The following is a 27,093-nucleotide window of genomic DNA, read 5'->3' on the forward strand; positions in this document are numbered from 1 at the left end:
AAGTACTGTTCTAATATAATTTTTATAATTATAGTACACACTCAAGTGTGACGTTAAATTTGGCATTTTTTATGTATTTGGAAACCTGCTCTCCTCAAAAATGCCAGTTAGCTATTAAAAACATTTATTTTTATCCCAACTAGTAATTTTAAACTTTATTATTTTCATAAATTTAGTAAAAAAATAACTCTGTAAAGAATATTTATCACAGAAAATTTTAGAATAAACGTGCTTGAAATTACTTGTATAAAGTAGTAGTTCATCTATGTCAGGAAGGAAAAATAGCACTTTCAAAAAAAAAAATAATCAGAGCAATAAGCTTAATATTTTGCCCTCATGTTGAAGCCATCTTCAGCCAAGTTATTATGAAGAATGAGGTAGCTCCCTAATATTGTGGCAGGGAAAGATTTTCAGGTGGCTCCCTCAGGGTAATACCCTGAGGGAGCTCGCATGTGGAGCTTTCCTATCTATGTCTGTCTGACATGTGTTCCAATCCTGGCTGTTACATCCCTAAAGATCTAACCAAGTTAATCATCACAAGACTTACAAGGCAAACTTTCACCAATTCTTTGTACAGAAACTTATTTGACTAACTGAAAATCACCTATTATTTTTTCATCTTATATATCATTCTAACTATATATTCCATATTTTCATTTTAAGAGACTACTAAGCTTATTTTAAAATTAACACCTGTTCTCTAGGGTTATTTAATGATAAATTCAAGCACGCAAATGGAATGGACTCAAAACAATGGTTGGCATAACCCAGAATGTACTTACCAGCTCATACAAAAATCTTGAGCATTTTATAGTAGTGCACCAAAGAAAAGCAATGAACACTAGAATAATTTACATACCTCCACTGATCCTTTCTCCTCAAAGAACCATCGCCTCAACATAGCATCAATTTGGCCATCGGATGAGCTGGGTTGAATTGATCTTATTTCTTTCTTCACTCTTTCCTCAGCTAAAAGGCGTCTAAGTCTCCAGTAGAGAACTTTACGACTCTGAACCCAAGGCACTATACCCTGGATAACACCCTTCTCTTGCATCCTAACAGGGGTGTCGTGGAGATCAGCAAAGGTTACTGCCACCTGCAAAGAGTACTCTCATGCTTTCTCCTTTATACTACTATCAAAATTTGAGTAGATTATTAACCTATATATGGAAGGTTCTCCACTACAACATTGATGCATTCCTGATTTATTTTCAAGCTTACAGTAAGTGGTGAATATATTTACTGTAGGAAGTGTGAATAAATAAAGAATGGGTATAAATGAAAACCCCTGCATTGGTGAAATGCTGTGAAGTGTACAGAGTTTGGAATTCAGAAGTTATTTATATATAGACACCCATGTTAGAATTGAAGATGCATTCCCAAACCAAAATATTCTGCATCCAATTTCTTTTCATAATTAGGAACATTTACCCTACATTTTACATTCTGCACAGCTCCTTTTCATTTACAAATGGTGTTAAACATTCTTTAATTATTACATACATGTTAATTATCATAGGTAGTAGGTTGGTAGACAGCAACAGCCCAGGGAGGTACTATCGTCCTGCCAAGTGAGTGTAAAACGAAAGCCTGTAATTGTTTTACATGATGGTAGGATTGCTGGTGTCCTTTTTTCTGTCTCATGAACATGCAAGATTTCAGGTATGTCTTGCTACTTCTACTTACACTTAGGTCACACTACACATACAGGTACAAGCACATATATACACACCCCTCTGGGTTTTCTTCTATTTTTTTTCTATTCTTATTCTTGTTTATTTCTTATCTCCATGGGGAAGTGGAACAGAATTCTTCCTCCGTAAGCTATGCGTGTTGTAAGAGGCGACTAAAATGCCGGGAGCAAGGGGCTAGTAACCTCTTCTCCTGTATATATTACTAAATGTAAAAGGAGAAACGTTCGTTTTTCCTTTTGGGCCACCCCGCCTCGGTGGGATACGGCCGGTGTGTTGAAAGAAAGAATGTTAATTATATAGAAAACCTACATGTCTTGTTTATGTAGCAACGTAACCTAAGCTAAAATAAAATCTAAATAAAGTACAAGGAATGTTTAGAGAGAGAGAGTGAGTGAGAGAGAGAGTGTGTGTGTGTGTGTGTGTGTGTGTGTGTGTGTGTGTGTGTGTGTGTGTGTGTGTGTGTGTGTGTGTGTGTGTGTGTGTGTGTGTGTGTGTGTGTGTGTGTGTGTCAGTGTGTCAGTGTGTCAGTAAATGAATGGTGGGAAATGAGAATGCATCATGAGGAAGACACATGTGCAACAGTGTCTGCCTGTGTATTTGACCAAAGACACCTATTGTGTAGGCAAAGCATTTCGATAATAAAGATACTCAACTGTTGCACATGTTTTACTCATCAATTTGTCAGTATTTTATACCACTGTCAACATAAGAATGTGTTATGCAAGTATAACGGACATGTTTTACAGTCCAAGCGTCAAGTAGTAGAAACTGCTTGTATGCTCACGGTGGCTCCTAGTTCAAGGACATGGACATGTTTCGATAACTTTTAATGTTTGGTTATAATAACAGTACAGCAATTACCACTTATTTGTAATGAGAAACAAAGTGTAAAGAAACATGCACTTAGTGAGTACATAAAATTAAAAAAAAAAAAAAGTACAGCACTGGAAGGTTGAAAAAATGTGAAAAGTTGTTGATGTGGAACACATAGATACAGGGTATTGTGAGGCTCAAGGAAATGAAGCAGACCACCACTGGTACTGAAATACAAGTGTAACCTGAGAAAGATTGACTATAATAATAGCCTGGTCACAGACTGGGCCACAGGGGTGTTGATCCCAGAGACCCTCTCCAGGTACAGACTAGGCAAGTACACAAGCATCTTTTAGAAACTACTTAAGCCATCAGAATATTCCCTTAATAAAAGAACGTTTCAAAATCACATTCTCTACCATAGGGCAATTCAATTTAAAAAAAGGATTTACCTGATGGTATGTTGGCATGAGCAAATCCTGTCTCTCTTGTATTTGCTTTCTAATTCTGGCCTGTTTTTCTGGAGGTAGGTCTGGCTCAGTCAATGCTTGGTTCAATTTATGGATAATTGGGTCTAAACGTGACATTGACTTCACAATATCCTTCTTCTTGAATTTTATCTCCACTGTTCCTTCAGGTTCTAAGACTCCTCCTCTGATTAAACAAAAAAATTCTTTATGAATATAAACCCAAAGTTTTAATGACACACATAAATTTGATAGTATATAATTCTTATTCCATGATCTGTTCAATGATGTGAGGTTGAATACATAAATAACATAAACACGAGGTAGCTGAATCGAGCACTATTAACAGCAACATAGAAAATGAATAACGATTTCCCACATTATGCTTGCCTGGAGTAACAATCTTCCAAAATCACTGTCCACTTACCTAGAAAGAGGGTCAGCATACATTTCCATGTATCTCTGATTAATAGTGGAGTCAATTACAACCCAGGCACCACCACGCAGCTCAGCATAGGGTGGAACATACACTAATATCGGTTGGTTGTACTCTCGTAATGCATCAACTATATAAGCACCAAATTTGATCACTTGCTCATACATATCTGAAATAAATTACAAATTTTCTTTTATAAAATTAGTGATTAAAACCACTTCCCTCCTGGTTGTAAAATTATAAATATGCAGCAAAACCTGAAATTTAATAGTGGTGGTTTTGAAAGTATGTACTAATTGACCTTTAACAAATATTTTTATTGGATAAAATCATTTTTTGTATTAAGAGAAATGTACCTTTCATGCCTCCTGAAAAACCCCTCCAGTTAGCAAAGATGATGAGAGGAAGGCTTTCATGGTTGAAATCCTGAATTGCCTGTGAAGTCTTGTATGCTGAATCAGGGAACCAAACTTGGCCAGCTTGAGAGATAGTCTGTTAAAATGAAGGCATGTTCAACAATCTGATGCTGCACTGAACGTGCTAAAACTTTCATAATCCTCTGCACATTTTCCCATTTTTCTTAGTGAAAATTTATACAAAAACAGGGCACAAGTTATTAGGAGACAAATCCCCACAACATAACCTGGAGTAGGTTTTTATAGAATTTTGTATGTTTAGATTTCTTCACACTGGCGTTTGTTGTAGCTATTATTTAGCACAGCAACTCTTTATTTACTACTTGCAACAATGAGTACTGCAAGAAGCACATTGCTTTTGATATTACTTCTTTACACTACATAAATTTTTTTTCCCCCAACATGCTGACCATCTCCCACTGAGGCAGGGTAACCCCCCCCAAAAAAAAACTTTCATCATCATTCACACATATCACTATATGTGGAATATACTGGGTAATAGAAGTGACATTTACCAAGATGAGAACAATGGCAGAAAAGCTGATGGTTTACTTGCAAGAAGGAACTACTCCACTGCATAATCATGAATGCATACAGCAAAGGCAAAGAGAAGATTGAGAGAAGGAACTGGGAAAAGCAAAGGGCACATTAACATGGCAAAGCATGATAATGAAAATAACTTCTTACCTTTGCCTCTGAATCCAAATTAGCAGGGTCAGCAAGAAGGTTAAACTCAACAGTTCGAGTTTCCACACAAATTACACCAACTGGTATGCCACCTAACCGTGCTCGACCACACATTACCGTTTGTGCCCAAGGCTCTAGAATTTCCTGCAAATAGGAATTATGTGAAAAAATTACTTAAATTTTTTACAAGAAATGCTAGTCATTACCCTATTTATGTCAAATTTTCATTGTGGGTCAAGATTATAGAAAGTGTGTGTTTGGCAACTGATGCCTTCACCAGTCACCAAATACACCACATGCAATGACATTTTCAGATATTTAATCACGTAGGTCAAATAACTCGGATAAAATATATATTTTAGCATAAGAACCAGAGGGAACTTTATTAGACTAATTCAAATTTGCAACAAAAACATTTCTGTACCAATATAAAAAAAAGTAAATGTAGTGTTTAGTTTTCATTGTAATAAAAATAATAAATGTGGAATAGTGACTGGGCTAACAAGCCAATGTGGATGCCATAAAGACACACTATGCAGGGTAAACCTTTACTTTAGGCTAAAATACAGACTTCCATTATGTTATCTTTTTCAACACACTAACTGTCTCCCGCTAAGGAAGGGTGACCCAAAATAGAGTAAGTACACTGTCACTCATTCAATCACTGTCCTCCTAGAAGCATGCAGACATCCTATTTCAGATAATCCTCCAAACTACATCCTCATACCTCCTTTACTTCCCACCTCCAGGACTCAAGCTCAGCTAACCTATTTTACCCTAAATACCTTCAAGGACCCCAGTAGAAATAAGTCACTGACTTCTTTTTTTTTGGGGGGGGGGGGAGAGAGATGGGTTTATCCTATGTAATTTACACCATGTATGATAATTGTACTTATGTGTACCTGTGCCTAAATAAACTTACTTACCTTGCTCAAACTCCAGTACACTCAAGAGCATTTCTTTACACTAACATTGTGGAATGTTAACCTGCCAGAAGAACTTTCAAAGCAAAATTTACATGATGAAATTTAAAAATTTTGAGCACTTACAGAAAACTATGTCAGTCTTGAGCATACCTGGAAAGAATTCTTATCAAAGAAGCCGCTTTCCCATTCACTAGGATTGGTAGGAGAGGGTCGACCATTAACTAGCCACCGTGGATCATAAGAGGCCCGACATGGTATGAAGGTCACTTCACGGTTCACTGGATCTATAGGTTCAAGTACTGGCAATGGAGAGTCCTTAGTCTGGAAAAATTATGAAAACCTTTACACTGTACAATTAAACAGAATCAGTTATGACATTCTGCAATGCAACATTTCAAATTTAAAATATTTTTTAATAGGCTAGACAGCAATTAGTCTGAAAATGTTAATAAATAGTAAATCCAATTCACATTTGCGAAATATTTTTGCTACATATAACAGAAAAACATCACAAGGCACTAAGATCTTACCTAACCATTTTGATTATTTGCATGTGTTCATCTCAAGGGCAACAATTATTAAAATCAAAATCAGGTGCATGACTTGTCAATACCCAAAAGTCTTAAAGAAAAAAAGTAAGCTCATGTACGTAAATGCGAAAGGTTATTAGTATAGGAAATTTATCGTTGAAACCCACAAACAATGAGTGATATAAAAAAAATTCTAAACTTCCACATGATCAAGCACAATGACAAAGAAAAAAAGCCTGTGGTTACTAGTTTCACTTCTAAAGATGTAAAAATTAAATGAATACAAACCTTAGGAACATAAGAGAGCCATCTCAGCATGGTATGAATGCCCTCTAAGTCATTTGGAGCAACATCATGTGAGATACCATTCTTATGCATGATCTGAACACCACCCAATTGTGAATTGCTACTATAAACCTCATGTCCGAGCAGCTGCAAAATCACAGAAAAGTTATTTATAAACAGATTTCCATCACATTGTTCAAATCGGCTTTTGTGCAATGACTCCATTTCTCCCATTAATTTGTTATATGTAGTATAAATTTGCTCATATGTGATCAGCCAAGCCCAGCACCACTTGATGTTTTAACCATTTCAGTTAAAACATCACTTTAAACTGGTTTATACTGACATTTATAAGAAAGAAATAAAAGAGTCAAAACAGATGAGTACGGGAACTCCAAAGAGCTTATTCTGAACAAAATCCTATGGCCAGTATTCAATGTAAGAGACTTCTGACAAGTCAAAAAAAAAAAAAAAAATGGGCAACCAACCAGATGAAGTTGGGTTGTACTGATTCAAAGTTGTGACTATGGGTGGAGGGAGAGAGGAAAGAGAAGTAGAAGTAAGTAGGAACGTGTGTTCTCAGTTCCATAGCATGTACACTTCAACCCAAATGAAACAGAGTGGTTGTTTGGTGGTGAAGGGAAGGTAGAAGAGAGGACGAGTATGACCAAATTTTGTATAAAAAAAACTCGCGTAAGTAAAAAACTGATAACAGTATGGTACACTAATCCACAGCATATACAACAATTTTGTCACTGACATTATTACACAAGAGCTAAATAATTATTATTACTGTATTCATGGGAAAACTTTAAACCAGTAAGGATCATACAGCACCCTTTAAGGAAGTAGCTCAATTAAGCAATTTTTTGCCCAAAAATTGTTAAATTGAGAAAATTAGAGAAGCCAGAAAATCTAAATAGAAAACAATCAAATATAATTGGGATATTACAAATATTCTTTCATTAGCAGCAACAAAAGATATAATGACAAATGCTTTTAAAACAGAGCATTAAAAAATTCACCGATAATTCTTTTTATCGTACCTTGTTGAGTGCACTGAACCCAGTCAAAATTATGTGCGAAGATTCCACTTGCACTACCCTTTGTCCAAGTCGCACCAAATAAGCTCCAATACCAATAGCACGGCAAGTAACCATAGAATATGTAACAATTTCACGATAGGCTTGGGAGGTTTCTCCGGCAATCATACCAGAGTGCTGCAGATTCTCAACGCCTAGCCCATTATCTTTGCCTAGAAAAATAAAATAAAGAATTAACAATTACTATATTCTGTAAAATCGTAAATACTGTATATGCTTCAACTAATATTTACATGTAGTAGACCAATTGAACTGTTTCCCACAAAAGAACTTTTGTTGAAGAATTAACAATTGTTCTTTTTGTAAGGGGTAGCTATATTTCTGAAAGTCAAAAGATAAACTTTTAGTAAGAATAACTTAGCACTTCATATTCTACCATCAATTTTACAAACTTCATATTGATTTACAAGAACATATTGAATTTTTACATGTGTAGGGTATAGAGATTCATCAGGTTAAGCTGGACTGTAGCAGGCAAGTAGTAGATAAGAAATGTGCCAGTCAGAGAGACAGAAGAAGAAGTTGTAAGTCTGATCAATAGAAAGGATGAAGCAAGACAAGTTATCAAGAGTGTATAAATCCAGGGTGGAGAGAAGTTGGTTTAAGGAATATTAAAGGAAGGAATAGAAGAAAAGTGCAAAGGAAATTTAAAGCGGCAGACTTAAATATTCTGCAGGCCTGTGTAAACAAATTACATTACAATGAGTGGAGACAAATTTTTGCTTTTATCTGATGTGATGTCAAGTGTGAGAAAAGAAATATCTATGAAGGGTTTCAGGAAATCCAGTCAGCCAGACTTCAGCTATGATGTAATGCACTTGAACTGATAAGAGAAAAAGGGATAGCTGACCTTTCCTTTGAGTCACCTTACCTTCATGTGAAATGACCTGCATTAAAAAAATTATATACAGTATATACAGTGGAGCCTCGATGTTCAAATGTACTGGACCTCGAACAAACCAAAGTCCAAACAATTTTGTTCATAAAAAACTGACCTGGTCTTTGAATGTTTTTCTGGAGTCCAAACATGCTGACCTGTTTAAAATTCAGTTGTAAAAAACTTTACATGAAACCCTGTTTCAAAAGTGCTTTGAGGTGACCTCTGACATTAACCTAACTCTCAGAGACTTTTAGAAGAGTCAGTTCAACATCCTCCAGTGTGTGAGGCTGAACTTTTCACAGTTCAACCACCACCTAGGAACTAATTAAGTTCAAACATTGAGGTTCCACTATATGTAAGTGGAATATGCTATAAAAAAAAAAGAAACCCATTAGTCAAATTTCAGCACTATGCCTATATCGTGGAAATTTTGAAAGAAATTATTATTTATATTTGTAAAACATACCAATTATGTCATTGATCTTGTAACGTGCTTCACCATTGTCATCAATCAATTCAGCATGGATGGAATCAAGAGTAGAAACCTTTTTATAATCTTCTGGTGATAAATAGAGGTACTTGAATCCCTGTAACAACAAAAGATATAACCATAATGACCACAAAACAATAAATTTTTTAACACAAAAACAGCTTCATTAATAATGAATATAGTACAACTCAGGTATGATTTGAAAAGCATTTGTTTGAAGAGCACATACAGAAATTTTGCACGTAAGAGATGTTTCACTCAGTGATAGACAAATACACCTACCATCCGACTTACGACCTGCTCGACTTACGACCACTCGACTTACGACCGTGTTTTTTATGCCAAATTTCTGTTGTACACAGTGTTTATCCTAAACCTTACAGTATAAAATACAGTACTAACAGCATAAAAAGTAAAGTAAAACATGAAATACCAAAATAAAACAATAAAATAAAGTCATTACAAAAATGTTTTGTTGATATTCAGTAGTAAAGTTCGACTTACGACCGGTTTCTCGGAACCAAACTCGGTCGTAAGTCGGATAGTAGGTGTAGTCAACAAAATATTCATTTTTTTTTTAAAATGCAAGTTGTTGAAATTTTGTTCTGAACTGTTTTAAAAACTAGTAATATTGTCAGGCAAGAAAGTGTATTGCAATACAAGAGAACAATACTGTATTTTCTTATTTTTTTTATTCTGTTTAGTACCGTATACGAAGTCAGCATTAACTGGATAGTAATTACTGAAAATGGCCAAGTGAATTTTACAATCCGTCATTTAGTCCACCAAACTTGAACACTTAATCTGGTGCACTTAAGTATCTTAAAAGAGTGAAATGTACCAGATTTTTTTCATCACACCAACCATCTCCCACTGAGCTAGGGTGAACAACAACAGCAAAAAGCATTCACCTTCACTTATGCAATAGCTGTCTTGCCAGAAGTGCACAGACGTCACAATTCAACTTCATCCACTCCCTCCATACTCCCTTCCTCCAGTCTTATATCCACTGTTTCACTGCTTAGACATTTTTGTGACTCCTTACTTTGCTCAAGGTATAAAACTATTAAAATATAAATCTGAACCACAATGAGAAGACGTAATACTTAAGTAATGTCCTCTTGGCATTATACCATTGTGAGTGGAATATTATGTGATTAATAATGCCATCATTTATTAAAATTTATGACATTCATTAAAGGAAAAACACACCTTGGTTTTGGTTAAAATTGCCTTTCCGGCTAAAATTTTCTTTCTGGTTAAAATTCATTTTTATATTAAATATCACCTTTCTGATTCAAAGCCCCTTTTCTCTACAAAATCTTGTATATAAGCCTTTTCAGTTGTAATAATTTTTCCGAGCTCCCAAATATTATAAAGGCAAAGATGAAATGTACAGTATGAAAAATTACAGCAATTATTGAGATTCTCAAAAGAATACTTAACATTTTAAATATTCATACAGATTTTTTTTTTTTCAACAAGTCAGCCGTCTCCCACCGAGGCAGGGTGACCCAAAAAGAAAGAAAATCCACAAAAAGAAAATACTTTCATCATCATTCAACACTTTCACCTCACTCACACATAATCACTGTTTTTGCAGAGGTGCTCAGAACACAACAGTTTAGAAGCATATACGTATAAAGATACACAACATATCCCTCCAAACTGCTAATAACCTGAACCCCTCCTTTAGAGTGCAGGCATTGTACTTCCCATTTCCAGGATTCAAGTCCGGCTATACAAAAATAACAGGTTTCCCTGAACCCCTTCACTAAATATTACCCTGCTCACACTCCAACAGATCGTCAGGTCCCAAATACCATTCATCTCCATTCACTCCTATCGAACACGCTCATGCACGCCTGCTGGAAGTCCAAGCCCCTCGCCCGCAAAACCTCCCTTACCCCTTCCTTCCAACCTTTTCGAGGACGACCCCTACCCCGCTTTCCTTCCCCTACAGATTTATACACTCTCCATGCCATTCTACTTTGATCCATTCTCTCTAAATGACCAAACCACCTCAACAACCCCTCTTCAGCCCTCTGACTAATACTTTTATTAACTCCACACCTCCTAATTTCCACACTCCAAATTTTTTGCATAATATTTACACCACACATTGCCCTTCGACATGACATATATGATGAATGTATGTTGCATATATATAATTACTGATGAAGATAAAACATATAATAGCAAATTCACATACAGCAAACCAGCATAAAGAGTGAAACCTGTACTGTACTAGAGAGTATCAGCCAATTCTGTTATTCTGATGACTGAAAATACAACTGCAATATACAGTGGAACCTTGGTACTTGAACAGCTCTATACTCGAATAATTCAGTATTCAAACGCTTTGTCCGGTAAACAAATCGCTTGGTAGTCAATCATTAGTTCGGTACTCAACCAAACATGACCTGCTAGAACTTCACTGTAAATTATTTTTTGTTTCTTCACATTTTTAATTTTTTATCATACTATTTGTATAAATAAGTCACCATGGGGCCTAAGAGGGCTAGTGATAGCCAACCAAAAAGAAAATTGGTTGGGAAAAATTCATTCTGTACTCGAACAGATTGGCACTCGAACAGCCTTCTGGAGTCAATTAAGTTCGAGTGCCGAGATTCCACTGTACCAATGCTTCTTCACTCACAGTATTGAAAGATTCGTAAATTCAATACAGATGATTTATAACTGCCTAAGAGACTACATTCCTATGTATGTGTATTTGACTGTCTCCTGCAGCTACGATGTAAAACTTACTTTATCTGGCTCAGATGGATCTTCCCAAGCTACTTTAAACATGTGTTTTATTTCTTCTGCCAGACCAATTCGAGCACCAGAATTAGCTGCAATGTAGACTCTTGGAATCTGTGAGGATATTTTAGGAATTTTAACCATTTAGTGCTTCTGCATACCAACTTTCATTAAAAATGACCAAATCATTGTTATCATATAACCTGGAAGCAAAACTCTTAATCTTGCACAAAATTTCCCCAAAGTTTTTCATGGAATCCGGTAAATATACGTATATATATATACACATGTACTGCATAATCTTAAATCTTAAAAAATTGAGTCTTATGAATTTTTCTTGTGAAAAGGCATTTTGCTGATACTGAGGGGATCTCTCCCCTCAGTATCAGCAAAATGTATGTTTTTCTAACAAAACTGTGACTTAACAATGCACAAATGTTGCATGCAACCACAAACAGCATTAACACATATATATAATAGAAGATGAATAACTAAAGTAAGTATAATGAACAATTGTCAATGCTCAATAACAGAAGATAATTACCTTGAGATGTCGTGCAAGCTGCGAGGCTTTTAGGAATAATATATCTTCAGGTGGACCAAATGAACCAATCTGGTAGGTAATGTCATTGCAAATTATGATAATGTCTCGGCCATCTGGGTACTCTGGAGTGTGCAGCGTCATGCGCCAGGCAACCATGCCAATCTGTTGTGGAAAAAATAAATGCAATTTGACAGAAAATAAAAATTAATTGACAGTAAAAAAAAATAGCCCAGTGCTAAGATTATACATTGTTTTTGTTTTTTTTAACTCACTGGCTCCCCCTCTAGTGAGGAGGGGGAGCAAGGGGGGGTCATGACCCCTCCCTCTTTCCCACAGTGCTTAAGATAGAGGGAGGATATATGATCCAAAGAAAACGCATTTACTCAATTGCCATCTTCCCAGAAATGTGCTGACATCACAATCAGATTACTCTCTGACTGTAACATCTCCACCTCTCCTTCAGAGTGCAGTCACTGCCCTTCCCACTTCCAGGACTCTAGTTTGGCTACCCAGTTTCAATTAAAAAGTTGAGAATCGTTATTTCATCTCATATGAACTCTGAAACCTAACCAATAAAGTCTAATTTTTTTTTTTTTTTGTCTGGAAACAAACAAAGATAGAATGGACAGGGCAATAACAATAATAGATATACTTAATCTTTCTCTCCGTATAAATGGCACCTTCTTCCCTTTGGAAATGGCTGGATGTACAATCTCATCTTCAAGCATTAATCATGTTAGAATAAAAGCTTTAGAATTTTATGTTAGTGCAATCATAACATAACTGAACAAATCACCCCATGCTTGCTTGAAGAAAATTAATGACAGAGCTAACCAAATACTTCATATGAACTTTGCCTGCAAGCTATACTAGCAATAAAAATTTAGAGTAAACTAGTTCCTACAGTTGGTTATGCTGCCAAACAGGTGGACAGACAAAATATGAAAAACTTACATTTCCACACATGGATTTTATGAGCTAAGTTATGTGTATTAGATACGTGAAGTGACAACTAGTAGAGAAGGTATGCGAGAAAGACCTTAAAGGTAACCTCTCCTTGACGGAAATAACACAGAAATGCTGCAGGAGGCCTTTCTGGCCTATGGTAGGCAGGTAGTACACATACCTACCCATTCACACTAATGTATTTGCCTAACCTATGGTGTAAATTCCATGGGTAAACAAACCAACATTTTTATAATTAACTGATGTTCTCAACCCAGGAACATTGCCTGTGCACAAATTCTGTGTGATGTCATAACAATGTAACTATGCACTAGAGAAGCCCAACACCTTTTAAATATGATTAAGGTGTACAAATACCTCATCCCTGCGAAGGGAGCCCTCAAGGCCTCTCCAGAGTTTTCCACTGTAGCAATTCCCTCTGAAAACTCTTCTTTTATTACCTCTACATCCATCCTGCAATCATGAGACAACAATACTACACCATTCTTCAATGCACTTTTGCAACAGAACCACCACAAATCATGGAAGTACCGTATACCTAAATTTCTAACCTTTCTTATACTTACCACAGGATGACCCACATTCTGAAAGCCACAAGTTTTCCATATGCACTGTATTTATATTTACCTTAAAATGTCATATAAATAAATCTGTCACTCATATAACTGCTTCACACTGACTGTTAGACATTTTACAGCTTTAGTCGAAGCCTCATGTATGAAAATGTTCACTTCCAGCACAATTTGCAATCTTTCTTTATTGGCCTGTCAAAATAACCCTTACTTCCAGGAACTCTACAGAGACCAGCACTTACAGGTCTTCCCTGTCTCTGCACCTTTAGCCATTATTTTTTTTTTTAACACATCAGCCGTTTCTCACCAAGGCAGGGTGACCCAAAAAGAGAGAAAAACCCAAAAAGCCATTATATTGTTTTTATTTCTCACTCACCTAGGTAGTAGGATGGTAAACAGCAACCGCCCAGGGAGGTACTACCGTCCTGCCAAGTGAGTGTACAACGAAAACCTGTAATTGTTTTACATGATGGTAGGATTGCTGGTGTCTTTTGTCTGTCTCATAAACATGCAAGATTTCAGGTATGTCTTGCTACTTCTACTTGCACTTAGGTCACACTACACATACATGTACAAGCATATACATGTATATACACACCCCTCTGGGTTTTCTTCTATTTTCTTTCTAGTTCTTGTTCTTGTTTATTTCCTCTTATCTCCATGGGGAAGTGGAACAGAATTCTTCCTCTGTAAGCCATGCGTGTTGTAAGAGGCGACTAAAATGCCGGGAGCAAGGGGCTAGTAACCCCTTCTCCTGTATAAATTACTAAATTTAAAAGAGAAACTTTAGTTTTTCTTTTTGGGCCACCCTGCCTTGGTGGGATATGGCTGGTGTGTTGAAAGAAATGAAAGATTTCTCACTCATTATTTTAAAGTGACACTATAAAGTCACTTTATTTAGTTAAAGCCCTTATGCTTCCGAAACATGCAAATTCCTTCTCTTCTATAATTCATACGAAATAATTCAAATTTATTACACATGTTCTCCTTCCTTATTACCTACTAAACAAAGATTTCAAGGTCAAACGCAGACTAAGTAAATCACATTATTAGATACACTTTTGACAGTTCATTTATGAAAAACCATCATGAGTGAACCTAACTGCATATCCACCGTAAGTTTCTCAACTTTTTTTACTTACATTATTTTCACCAGGGAGCCTCTTCTCCTCCACTAACTGGTCATCCTGGTCCAAGACTAATTCCACTAAGTTCATGAGATGATTGGGAAGATTACCTCCACCTGGGAAAAATTTTGCACATTAAGATTATGCAGAAGTACTACTGTGTCAGGAAGTAAGGAAAGGTTAGCCTTCAGTTACTTGGTAAGTCTTCATGCAATGGCTACACTGCAACACCATTTGGTTCTCTACTAAATTAACTCCACAATCACACTGCCCTTTCTGTGAATAACTTCCCATTCCCAATTTTTTTTTCCAATACTCAGGTCTTTCAATCTTTTCACATGTTTTTCCTGCTACTTTTCCAACAGTATGTTAGCCATGGAAATTCTCAAATACTTTCACACACTTTTGTTTCTCACTGCAAGGCAAATCCTTCATTTTTGAAGCAACAAAAGAAATTTTTTAGTGTTACAAAGTATTTCCTTAGTCTTTACTATTTAATATAAATTAAATGTTATATGTAAGTAGAACACAACCACCCATGGAGGTACTATTATCTTGTCATACAAATTTGAAATGGAAGCCAGTCAAATATTTTGCATTCTGACAGGAATATATATTAGCCTTTTCTTTGTCTCAAAATCATTTTTTATTATTTTAGTCACTATGCCTGGGTAGGAAACAGCTATGATAAAATGTTTGGACTGGTGTCTAAATGCAGCCGTACCACTAAGGAAAGATCCTGAGGAATCAAAGCATTATATTATAAATATATATCTGTTGGCAAATACAAATATACTGACCTCAACATTATCTCATTTAACATCTTGTTAATGTACTTGGTGAGTAAATAACCAAATGCGGCAAAATATAAAATAAAAGTTATGCTCTTCTGTATTATGACAGACACACCAGCTACTGGAAGGTGGGGAGGAAGAAGAGTTGGTTAGCCCAAAAATTACATTGCCACTTGCTATGTATTACTCAGCAGTCAAATTTGTAATATTGAGTTTTCCCTCATATTCAGATAATTCTGAAATGCAGATATCATTCCAAGTTTAAATTCGAAAACCTATATTGTACTTCAGAGAATTCAGAACATGAAAATTCCAAATTGAGAGATTAGTATATAACAATTTCCTTACTGTCCTACACAGTAAGGAAATTAGTTTTAACACACTTATCTAACACATACCTAAGACAATACAATCCTGTATTAGTCTGTCAGTTGGGCAAATACTGTACCTCGTTCAACAAGATACTCCTCCCACACTCTTTCAAGGGCCTGACGAAACATCTCGGGGAAATCATAAACATAAGTTGTTCCATTGGTCTGCGCTTGGAATCTCTTAAGCTGCAGGTAATCCTTAGTCATGTATGGTGTTGAGATAGGCAAACCATGTAGAGGTCCTTGGCGAACTCCAAAGCCTTCAAATTTAATCTGTACACCACAAAAATACAAAATTAGAAAAATTATGAGAAGAAAAATACTTTTATGAGTAGTACAATATAACAAATTATTAATCTGCACTAAATTAGTAGGCAAATATTAGCTTTAGAACAAGGGTACACACATTACAATAAGATATTAACCACACTGGTACCATGGTGAAAAGAATTAAGTCCCACAGTAAACTGAAAGGTAGAGCTCTTGCCTATAATACAGCAAATGATAAAATTTAATAATTTTATGAACCCAAATAATGGAATTGAAAACTCTGTAATTTATAAACAATATATGCACCATTATGTAACAAAACACAAGTGAAAAAGTTAATTTCAAATGCCAACAGGAGTCAACATGTGAACACCAGGGCTGGTATTCGTATGTTGACTCCTGTTGGCATTTGAAGGCACCTCAGGCCCATAACTCTTTTCCTAACAACTGGCCCCTTCCCTGAGGATGTCTTCAAATACAGGTGAAAGCTTACAGCTCTGCCTCTTAGCTTAAAACAAAAAGGCAAGACCAAACAAGAGAGGCAAAGAAACATACCTACACACAGACGTGCGCACACACACACACACACACACACACACACACACACACACACACACACACACACACACACACACACACACACACACACATATTATGCACATTTTGAGGTTATTCCACAAGTTATATGATATTGAAAAATTGTACTGCATTCATCACCAGAGTATTAGCTGTTCAAGAGTATTTTCCAAATTATGATAAACACCAATTACACTTCTGTGGACTTGTGTGGTATATGACAACACTTAATTTTTTTTTTTCCAGTTAACTTCAATTACCTCACTCTGAGTTGTAGTAACAGAAAACCAATCTAAGAATCATCAATCTAAACATATTTATCCATCCAGTTATAATTTACCTCATAAGATCTTCCCAACAATGATTCTTGCCCTTTACCCTTCCCAAATTTTATCCCAGCAACACTTATACTCCTTGAACTTAAGTCTAATAAATCCACCTTAGGATCCTATGATCAGTCCTCCTCCCCACATATAAAACCATACACATTTCTTTAATACTACACTATATCAACCTCAGGTTTATCCTATCATCTCACATTATCTGTAAACTTTCCTCTTTCTCATTCCTTTCTATTACTAATACTACGCTCATTTCTGATACACCACCACCACCACCCGTACACCACAAATAACTTGATGATTATGATACGTGACAAGTGTTTTAAAGACTAGGTAAAGAATGGTTTATGTGTACGAATGAATGCCACTGATAGTGAGTGAAGGCAAGACTTGAGCCTGCAAAGTCTTTCAATACAGTAGTAAACTAATGCAGCCCTGGGATACATACAAGCCTTCAGCCACTTACAAACACACTGGCAGAACAGAAAGGAAAAAGTCAGAGAAAAGTACTTTCCTGATGATGAAATAAATTAAGAAAAGTTCAAAACAATTCAGGCTAAAGTGTAAGGTGTAAGTCAGGATCTGATAGACAGTGTTGAAGGTTATAGAAGAGTTTGGTTGCATTAACATGTTCATTCTATGCATGAAATAGAAATTTTAAAAATATTATAGGTAAGAGTAATAGCACAGTATAAGAACTATATTTTACTGGATAATCAGAATGATCAGACATGAGGATAATATCAACAATGGAAGTCAGGCTATGGACCCAAAATGCAAATGACACCAATGGAAATATTCATGTATGTTCATACTGCCAGGTTTTATGCATCAGGTAATACCTACCTTTGAAAAAAAGATGTCCTTAAACAGAGGTAGTGTAGGTAAAGAGAAGAGAGTAGATAAAAACATGACTTATCTTTTTTGGCATGTAAGAATACAACAAGTATCATATAATACAATGTCTGAGACGATCTGGCGGTACTTTTTTTATATACATATTACTCTCTCAGGCACTGTAGTACTATGGGTTGGTAATGGATCAAGAAATCCACAGGATGGAAGAGAGAAATGTAGTTACAAGGAATCATCACTGACAATGTTATGCTTCCCCTCTCCACAGTGGGCAAAATGTCATCAGTACAGGTTCGACATAACTGCATTTCACTTTCTACCAGGGTAGCACTGTACAGTAAGGTCTTTCTCAATCTTTTACTCCAAAATGTTTAATCTCATTCTAGAACAATTAAATACTGCTGAAATTCTTCATAATTTTGGTCATGCAATGATTAACTTAATTTGAAACTTGATACCAAAATTATAGTGAATGAAAAGAGATTGCAAGGAAAAAAAGATTTATAATAACAGAAACAATATAGAAATACCATATGAAAACATAGTGTAATATATCAGAAATAAAAGTTGAGGTTATCAAAGAAATAAATTATTTCATAATAAAATACAGAGACTTAGTTCCACCATGCAATAGAAAAATATCAACAGCATGGTTTCTGGCATTTTTGTAAGAAGTACATACAGGAAATTACTTTACACAATTATCACACATAAAATATCTAGGAATATAATATATAGTGCATGGATGGAGTTAAAAGGTTTCAGGGTGAGAGTAACATAAAAGAATAAATGAACCAATAATGATGCATGTAGATGAGACAGTTTTGTGAGAGAGAAAGCCACAAATATTTAAAAAAGATATTGTGTGAGAGAAATAACCAAAATTTAATATAAAATGGTAAACTGTCAATGAGAGAGAGAGAGAATGCAAGTGTAAAATCAAGGTGAATGGAGAACCGAAGCTTATTTAGTCTGAATGTTTGGGATGCACAACTAATGAGGAATTTGTGCAAGAAAAGAACAGAGGCTGGTGTAAAGAAACCCCCTGATTGTGAAGAACAAGACAGTAAAAGAAATATACAAGCCATTTGAAAGCATAAGGAAGGAGTGGTCATTCCAAGACTAATTCCAGATGTGCAATGCTGATGTGGTACGAGCATGACAGAATAATTCAATGCAAAAAAGTGGACGAGTTGAGAAATACATAAATTGTCAGGACAGGTTGGTAGACAGCAACCGCCCAGGGAGGTACTACCGTCCTGCCAAGTGAGTGTAAAACGAAAGCCTGTAATTGTTTTACATGATGGTAGGATTGCTGGTGTCCTTTTTTCTGTCTCATGAACATGCAAGATTTCAGGTACGTCTTGCTACTTCTACTTACACTTAGGTCACACTACACATACATGTACAAGCACATATATACACACCCCTCTGGGTTTTCTTCTATTTTCTTTCTAGTTCTTATTCTTGTTTATTTCCTCTTATCTCCATGGGGAAGTGGAACAGAATTCTTCCTCCGTAAGCCATGCGTGTTGTAAGAGGCAACTAAAATGCCGGGAGCAAGGGGCTAGTAACCTCTTCTCCTGTATATATTACTAAATGTAAAAGGAGAAACTTTCGTTTTTCCTTTTGGGCCACCCCGCCTCGGTGGGATACGGCCGGTGTGTTGAATGAAAGAAATGGAATAAGTTATGATAATATCATGGAAGAAATCTCAGTACAAAAATGTATTATATAAGAATTATTAAGCTAAAAATAGTATAATAATAAGAATGATTAAGCCAAAATAGTATGTTAAAAAGAATGATTAAGCTAAAATAGAATGCTAATGCAAAAATGGTATGCCATGATGACAGCAGTGAAAAATATAAATACCATGTAGTATGCACCAATCTGAGGGTAGGAGGAAGGTAAGACCAATGAGAATAAGGGTGAGAAGATGAACAGATAAACTGATTGTGAGACTGTGGGAATAAACAAACCCAAATAGCAGTAGCTTATTAAGAATGAATGAATATTTATGTTGAAGACTGAGATACTTATGCAACATATGGGAATCTTTGTTAAGGAAACGTCTCACCACACTTTCTGCTTTGTATCGAACAGAGGAAGCTATTGTGTGGCAAAACGTTTGCTTAATAAAGATTCCCATATGTTGCACAAGTGTCTCAATCTTCAACTTGTTGGCTTTCAAAACCCTTTATCACAAATATTTATGCTGTTTTTGTATGAGGTTAATTGGCAAGCTGGCCCTTGAGTAAGTCTTATCACACCATAGTATGGTATGCGTCCGCATCAACGTGGACCCAACCAAAATGTTAGTTTTGGTAAAACTGAGCCCATGATTATTATGAATTAGTTGAAGGAGAGATTTAGTCTCCAAAAAGGAGAATAATTATTATTATTATTATTACTATTATTAATATTGCTGTTGTTATTATTATTATTAGTATTAGTATTGCTATTGTTATTATCATCATTCATTATTAGTAAATTCATGGGGAAGCACTAAAACAAGAACTCATTTATGCATTAAATTCTGTTAGGTTAAGAATATACAATGTATTGATATGAAGACTCATAAACTACATAATGACCTGGTGGCTAAAGCTCTCGCTTCACACACGGAGGGCTCAGGTTTGATTCCCGGCGGGTGGAAACATTTCGACGCATTTCCTTACACCTGTTGTCCTGTTCACCTAGCAGCAAATAGGTACCTGGGTGTTAGTCGACTGCTGTGGGTCGCATCCTGGGGGACAAGATTGAGGACCCTAATGGAAATAAGTTAGACAGTCCTCGATGACGCACTGACTTTCTTGGGTTATCCTGGGTGGATAACCCTCCGGGGTTAAAAATCCAAACAAAATCTTATCTTATCTTAACTAGTGTATGGTCAAGTTAATGGATATGTTGATCAGAAAATATATGAACATGAGGATTTCATGACAAAAAAAAAAAAATGTAACTGATAAGAATATACAAAACTATTAAAAAATAACAAAATTTGTTGAGAGAAAAAAAAAACCAGTTTAAAATACATAAAAATGAGTGTGTTAATTAGACATAAAAGAAATTAAACTTTTAGAAACTATGTATGTACCTACATATAAATGAGAACCTGCTAAATACGAAAACAAAACTAAAGTAACTACATTACACACAGCAAAACCACCTAGACTAATGTTACTCATGACAAGTCTTTCAATAACTAAAATTACTGCTCCCAAAGCAACCAAATACCAAAACATATATTTTTTTCACCAATTCATGAGTTATGTTACACACAAAATTATAACCCTACTGAAGAGGAAAGAAAAAGCACACACACAAAATAATATTCTATAAAAAAAACAGAAACCCTTAAAAACATCTACTAGAATTATAACCAATAATTTTCCCAACATTATTTTTATACAGAATGGCACTGTTCACTTTGAGTCCCCAAGTTCTAAGACTTTACTGCAACAGGTACATGAAAAACTTGGATAAATTTATGGAGGCTTGATGTTTTATATTCATTACGACAGTTGTAGTAGTAAGGCAAAGAAAAGCTATGTGCTTCAGTGGTAAGGGTATGGTGTTGGTGACTGAGAAATATACCTAAACACTAATGATTCCATAGTGAGAGCCAAGGGGTATGCTACACAGTATCATATTATATAAGTTTTGGAAATTTTTGTCTGTGTGAAATATAACTGATTGACTAAGAAATTAAGGGGTCAGAGCTTCTATATTCAGCAGGAACATTTTTAACACACTGGACTTCTCCCACCAAGGTAGGGTGAACAAAAAATGGAAACACATTCACCATCATTCAAAAGCTGTCTTGCCAGAAGTGCAGACACCACAATTCGAATGACCCTCCAAACTGCAACATTCCTACTTCTCCTCAAGAGTGCAGGCACCTCCTGACTCCACAACTCTCCAGCTAACCAGTTTTTCTGAATCCTTTCATAAATATTACCCCACTCATACTTCACCACACTTGTCAAAAAAACAAGTCTCCACTCACTCTGATCCAACATGCTCACATAAGCCTGGTAGATGCTTCAGCCCTTAGCACACAAAACCACCATCTCCTCCCTTTAACCCTTCCCAGGACAATCCCTACCCTCTTTCCTTACACCCCAGAATCATACACCCTCTTGGTCATTTAATTTTGTTCCCTTTCCTGTAAGTGCCCAAACCACCTTGACAACCTCTTCTCAGTTCTTTGAATTATACCACTGGTAATTCCAGTCTTCCAAATTGTATGCCCTGACTTCCATGCATCATAAGCACCAAAGACCTGGAAGACAGTAAGTTTAGTCCCTATATTTAAGAAAGGAGACAGACAGGAGGCAATAAACTACAGACCAGTTTCTCTGAGATGCATACCTTGCAAAGTAATGGAGAAACTTATCAGGGGAGAGTGATAGAACACTTGGAGAGAAGTGGTTTCATAAATAATAACTAACAATGGTTTAGGGATGGCAAATTTTGTCTTACTAACTTGTTGTTCTATGACAAAGTAACAAATGTGCAACAAGAGACAGGGAAGAGGATTGGGTGGATTGCATCTTTTACAGACTCCAAGGATACATTTAATATTGTACCCAAAGAGACTGTGCCAAAAACTTGTGATTCAGGCAGGAATAACAGGGAATGTACTCTGGTGGATTGAAGAGTATCTTAAGGGAAGGAAGCAAATAGTGATTGTCAGGAAAGAGATGTCAGAATGGGAAAGAGTAACTAATGGATCTCCACAAGTACTGTTTCTGAATTATACAAATGAAATTCCAGATTAGGTAGAAGGTTGGTAGACAGCAACCACCCAAGAAAGTACTACTATCCGGCCAAGTGAGTGTAAAACGGAAGCCTGTAACTGTTTTACATGATGGTAGGAGTGCTGGTGTCTTTTTTCTTACAAGTGTTTGTTGTAATAGTTACTTAGATTATGTTAATAGTTCACAGCCAGATTATTTGATGTCAGTGTTAGTGCCCTTAACTACTATAATTAAAATTTTATAAATGCTAGATTACAATCAATATACTGTTACTTATCCCATGCCATGAAGAACTATGCTATTCACTCAAAAGTAAACCATAATGAAAAGATACCGTGAAGACCCCTCTGGCAGGGGATGAGTAACGGTGCCGGGTGTTGAAAATTGCTGTGTGACATGGAGACCGTTGAGGACCTTCAATCTTATATTCCGAAAATTTCACCTGGTGGTATTGGTTTCACAATGAGTTGTCAAAATTGTAGGCAAAAAAAAAAAATAAAATAATACGATTGATGTAAACCATAAATAATAAATATACTGCCAATGTACCAGTACCAGATAACCTACCAAATTTTGTCAAATTTTTAAAAGCATTCCAAAATATGTAATTAATATTTACAAATCTTTTGCACTGCCTAAAATTTTTTTACATATATTATCTTCATAGAATTAGTTTTTAGTCTCCTTGTTACACACACTTCCTTGAGTTAGCCCAGACATTTTAATATTTTATTTTTATTTACAGTACATGCAAGTGGTAGTTTAATTGCAAACCTGACTAACTTGATGTTTTTGCAACTATTTCTGTATATGAAATGACTACCATAGCCTATCTTTGTAACACCTTACAATGAAAAAATAACATTACAATATCAACAGTAAATACACAGTAGAAACCCAAGTAACATGCAGGTTATGTTCCTGAAAAAATGTGCTTTACATGAAATTGTGTTATGCAGACTGAAGAACATAATGGGAAAAATAGGGTCAGGTTCCTAGTACCCCCCAAAAAAGCCAAAAGTTTTTTTAATTTTGTAATTCATTGAAAATAAAAAATTTCAAACCTTACATTGCAGTTGTTGCTGCTGCTTGCTGATATGCAACTGTGTGAAGAGAGTTCATTGATGCCCTGTACAATAATTATACAAATATGTGGCAAGCAGTGTGAGTTACCACCACCATCACTAGGCAATGTCAATATCAGTAAACAAAAGCCAATTTTCCTTATTAAATTGTACCAATGGCTGTTGCTGCTTGTTCTCACACAAGAGTGCAGAGAGGGTTGTTGTGGCCCTCTACAACACTGTATAAAAATGTGGCCAGCAATACCTGCAACCACCACCGTCTTTACAAAATTGTTTTGTTATTGTTCTGTTGTTGGTTGGTTTTATTTTATTTTTTTTTTTTGTTTTAGTGTTTCATTGTTTATGTTTTCTTAATTTTTTTTTTTTTTTTTTTTTTTTTTGAGTTTTGAGGGGCCACCACATCTTATGCTTTATTAAGCCCTGCTTCCCAAGAGTCCAGAAAAAATACATTGCCAAAATCTGGGGTGAAATTGGAAAGGAAACAAGGTTTTCTCCAGAGATAAACAGAAACAATTGTTCCCAATTAGGCCAGGTGGACCCCTTGTGAAAACCTCGGCACTGACAGCTGCTCACACGTACCCTGCCTGAGTCAGCAGCTAGCTTCCCCAGGCTGTAGAAATCCATGAAGGCTTTCGTGGCTATGCCACAGTCAAAATCATCACTACACAACTTTCTCATACTTTATCGTCAATCGTCAACCTATTCAGAAATGTAGCTAAAGTAGGTATATAACTGCTAAAGGCATGGGAATGTGTAATTCCATATTTGTGCACTGCCTCTCAGATAAATTTTTAAAACCTGACCGTGTACGAGAACCTATTCATAGAAATACAATGTTTGACAGCAAAGTGTGGTGTGATTTTGCAAAGAATTTAAGTAGAGACATTAGAAGATGGGGCGACTAAAATATTGGGAGCAAAGGGCTAGTAACCCTTTCTCCTGTATAAATTACTAAATTTAAAAAGAAAAACTCTAGTTTTTCTTTTTAGGCTACCCTGCCTTGGTAGGATACAGCCGGTTTGTTGGACAAAAAAAAAAAATAGAAGATGGTGTGGGGATAGGAAAGGTTTATTTGGAGGACAGAGGACTGGCTGTTTAGGTGGTTTAGGCATTTACAGGGTGGAGAAGACTCAGATGATAACAAGGATATACAAATCTGGAATGGAAGGAAAGCAGGAAGATTAAGGAAGGTGGGGCAGGAGCCTGTAGCTTCCAGCAAGCATATACGAGCATATTAGAGAGGACTGAGTAGAGCCAAGTGATTGTATGAAACTGACATGCTGTTGAAAGGCAAGGTAACATCTATAAAGGATTGAGGAAAACCAGTACGTACTTCCAGGAAATGGAGGTACAGTGCCTTCACTCTGCAAGAGAGTGAGGGGACATTGTAGTGTGCAGTAGGGCAGCTCACAAATGAATGATTTTGATTTGCCATTTTTGTTTGGGAGGGGAAAGGGAAAAGGGAGAGATTACCCTACTTTGGGAGAAGACCAGTATGCTTAAAAAAGAAAAAAGAAAAATGTATCCTTTAAGCAATAGTGTCAGCGAGTTATTAGCAACTGTTCAAAGCATTCAGAAACACTGAAAAACGCATGGTCAAAACACACTCTAACTTGTACTGCAACTTATTCCAGAGTATGCAGCACCTGTATGGCATTTTCACCTGGTACAACACAAAACTGGAAAAAAAAATATACAATTCTAATGAATCTGAAAATCTTTCGAATAAATCTATGCACCGTTAGCTACATGTAAGTAGGCAGCATTACTTTGGTAAAATGAGCCAGGTAGAGGAACAAATGAACTGCCTTCACAATGACTTTGTGTAATCTCATAAACAACAACTTATGATGACAGTTGTAAAATGGAAAGAGCAATGGTAACAACTTGTTCAGCTAAGTCAAAATCAATCTGTAATACGGAGGGCCCTAAAATACTGATAAGAATATATTAAAATCTAAGACAAAATGAGAAAACAAAACGAGGAATGCAACAATGCAAAAAAAATGAATCACTGAAAACTGATGTATCAAGAGATTAAATTTATGCAATACACTGTGTGTGTGGATGAGTTAGATAGGAGTGAAAGGAGACAAGTGGTTTTCACTGAACATGTTGCTGGAATGTGAAGAGGGGGTAACTTTCATGAAGGGATTCTGGGAAAACCAGTTAGCCAGGACTTGAGTGTGGAGGTGAAAAGGGCAGTGCATGCACTCTGAAGAATGGATGTGGATGTTGAAATCAGAAGGAAATCTGATCATGATGTCAGCACACTTTTGGAAATGCAGTATGATGAGTGAAATGATGGTGAATGTGTATTATACTTCGAGTCACCCTGCCTTGGAAGAAGATGGCCCCTTGATTTAAAAAACTGAGCAAGCAACTATAAACTGGTGAAAGTAGGTTTAGTATACCTTTCAAAGAAATGGCTGAATGGATACCTATTATATTATGCACAAATAAGGCTCACACTGCTGACATACAACCAATTATTAATATGCTATTTAGATATGAAAAATCAGTAGTATTTTCAGATACAATAAATCTTAATTAAATGCATATCAAAACTAAATGATATAAAGAGTACCACAGTTGATGTTTACACAAGCTTAAAATAGTTTTACTGAAATAAATTACATAAAACATGAATTAAGAAATTAAATATACAAGTTACTTATAAAAATATGACCTCTTACCTGTCCTGTTAGTTTGTCTGTGACTTCACGGTATAAGTGCATGTCCAGGTAATATCCAGATTCATTAGAAAGAGTTAACCGAATGGGAATAGTCTTGCTCTGAGGGGTCTGACGAATTGTCATTTTAATTTCAGCTTGTAGAACACGTAAGCTCCAAAGCCGACGCCCATAACGATTGACAATTGATCGTATTGAATCTTCAATCTGAAAATTATTTAAAAGTTACATTATATTGAATATTTAAGAAATGAAATCTTTAATGTTTTATTACGATCATAATATCAAAAGCACCAATTATACATCCCTGAAATACCTTCAAATTCACACCTGTCCCTCAGTGTTTATAATGAACATCCAGGCTGAGATATCACCTATGTGAGGTGATATCTCAGCCTTATAAGCCTTCTACTGTTTTGTTATTTTTACATGTCCTTGGTAATATGAGAAATCACAAAAATGCTTGAAAATTCATTATTGTTTCACAGTGGTTGTTTTGCATACTGTGATATCATCTGTTTACTGTGGTCTTGTTGCAGCATATGTGCAACTTATATCAAATTTACACTATTTATTAGTCTTTATTATCAATACCCATTCAAATTTTGGGATAACAAAAAGAACAATTACAAATCAAATTGTC

General features: G+C 35.8%; 2 protein-coding genes across 9 annotated transcripts in view; one reads left to right on the forward strand and one right to left on the reverse strand.

Annotated features, from left to right (window-relative positions):
* The window catches only part of LOC128700369 (ATP-dependent RNA helicase DDX24), a 180,549-nt gene that overhangs the window by 74,176 nt on the left and 79,280 nt on the right, over window positions 1-27,093 (forward strand). The window lies entirely within an intron of this gene.
* Window positions 1-27,093, reverse strand: part of ACC (acetyl-CoA carboxylase) — a 72,714-nt gene that overhangs the window by 8,457 nt on the left and 37,164 nt on the right. For 5 of the 6 annotated variants that reach the window (XM_070100111.1, XM_070100109.1, XM_070100108.1 and 2 more), the window contains exons 27-41: window positions 26,454-26,657; window positions 23,007-23,114; window positions 15,942-16,137; window positions 14,715-14,815; window positions 12,035-12,196; window positions 11,497-11,604; window positions 8,704-8,824; window positions 7,301-7,509; window positions 6,258-6,401; window positions 5,590-5,760; window positions 4,514-4,657; window positions 3,767-3,902; window positions 3,402-3,579; window positions 2,960-3,161; window positions 860-1,096 (exon numbers count right to left, since the gene is read on the reverse strand). In XM_070100111.1, coding sequence (XP_069956212.1) covers window positions 860-1,096; window positions 2,960-3,161; window positions 3,402-3,579; window positions 3,767-3,902; window positions 4,514-4,657; window positions 5,590-5,760; window positions 6,258-6,401; window positions 7,301-7,509; window positions 8,704-8,824; window positions 11,497-11,604; window positions 12,035-12,196; window positions 14,715-14,815; window positions 15,942-16,137; window positions 23,007-23,114; window positions 26,454-26,657 — 2,421 coding nt within the window. The remainder of the gene's footprint in view (window positions 1-859; window positions 1,097-2,959; window positions 3,162-3,401; window positions 3,580-3,766; window positions 3,903-4,513; window positions 4,658-5,589; window positions 5,761-6,257; window positions 6,402-7,300; window positions 7,510-8,703; window positions 8,825-11,496; window positions 11,605-12,034; window positions 12,197-14,714; window positions 14,816-15,941; window positions 16,138-23,006; window positions 23,115-26,453; window positions 26,658-27,093) is intronic. The other variant, XM_070100107.1, reaches the window with a different exon arrangement.

Source organism: Cherax quadricarinatus, chromosome 71 (assembly GCF_038502225.1).
Source record: "Cherax quadricarinatus isolate ZL_2023a chromosome 71, ASM3850222v1, whole genome shotgun sequence".
Taxonomy (NCBI): Eukaryota; Metazoa; Arthropoda; class Malacostraca; order Decapoda; family Parastacidae; genus Cherax; species Cherax quadricarinatus.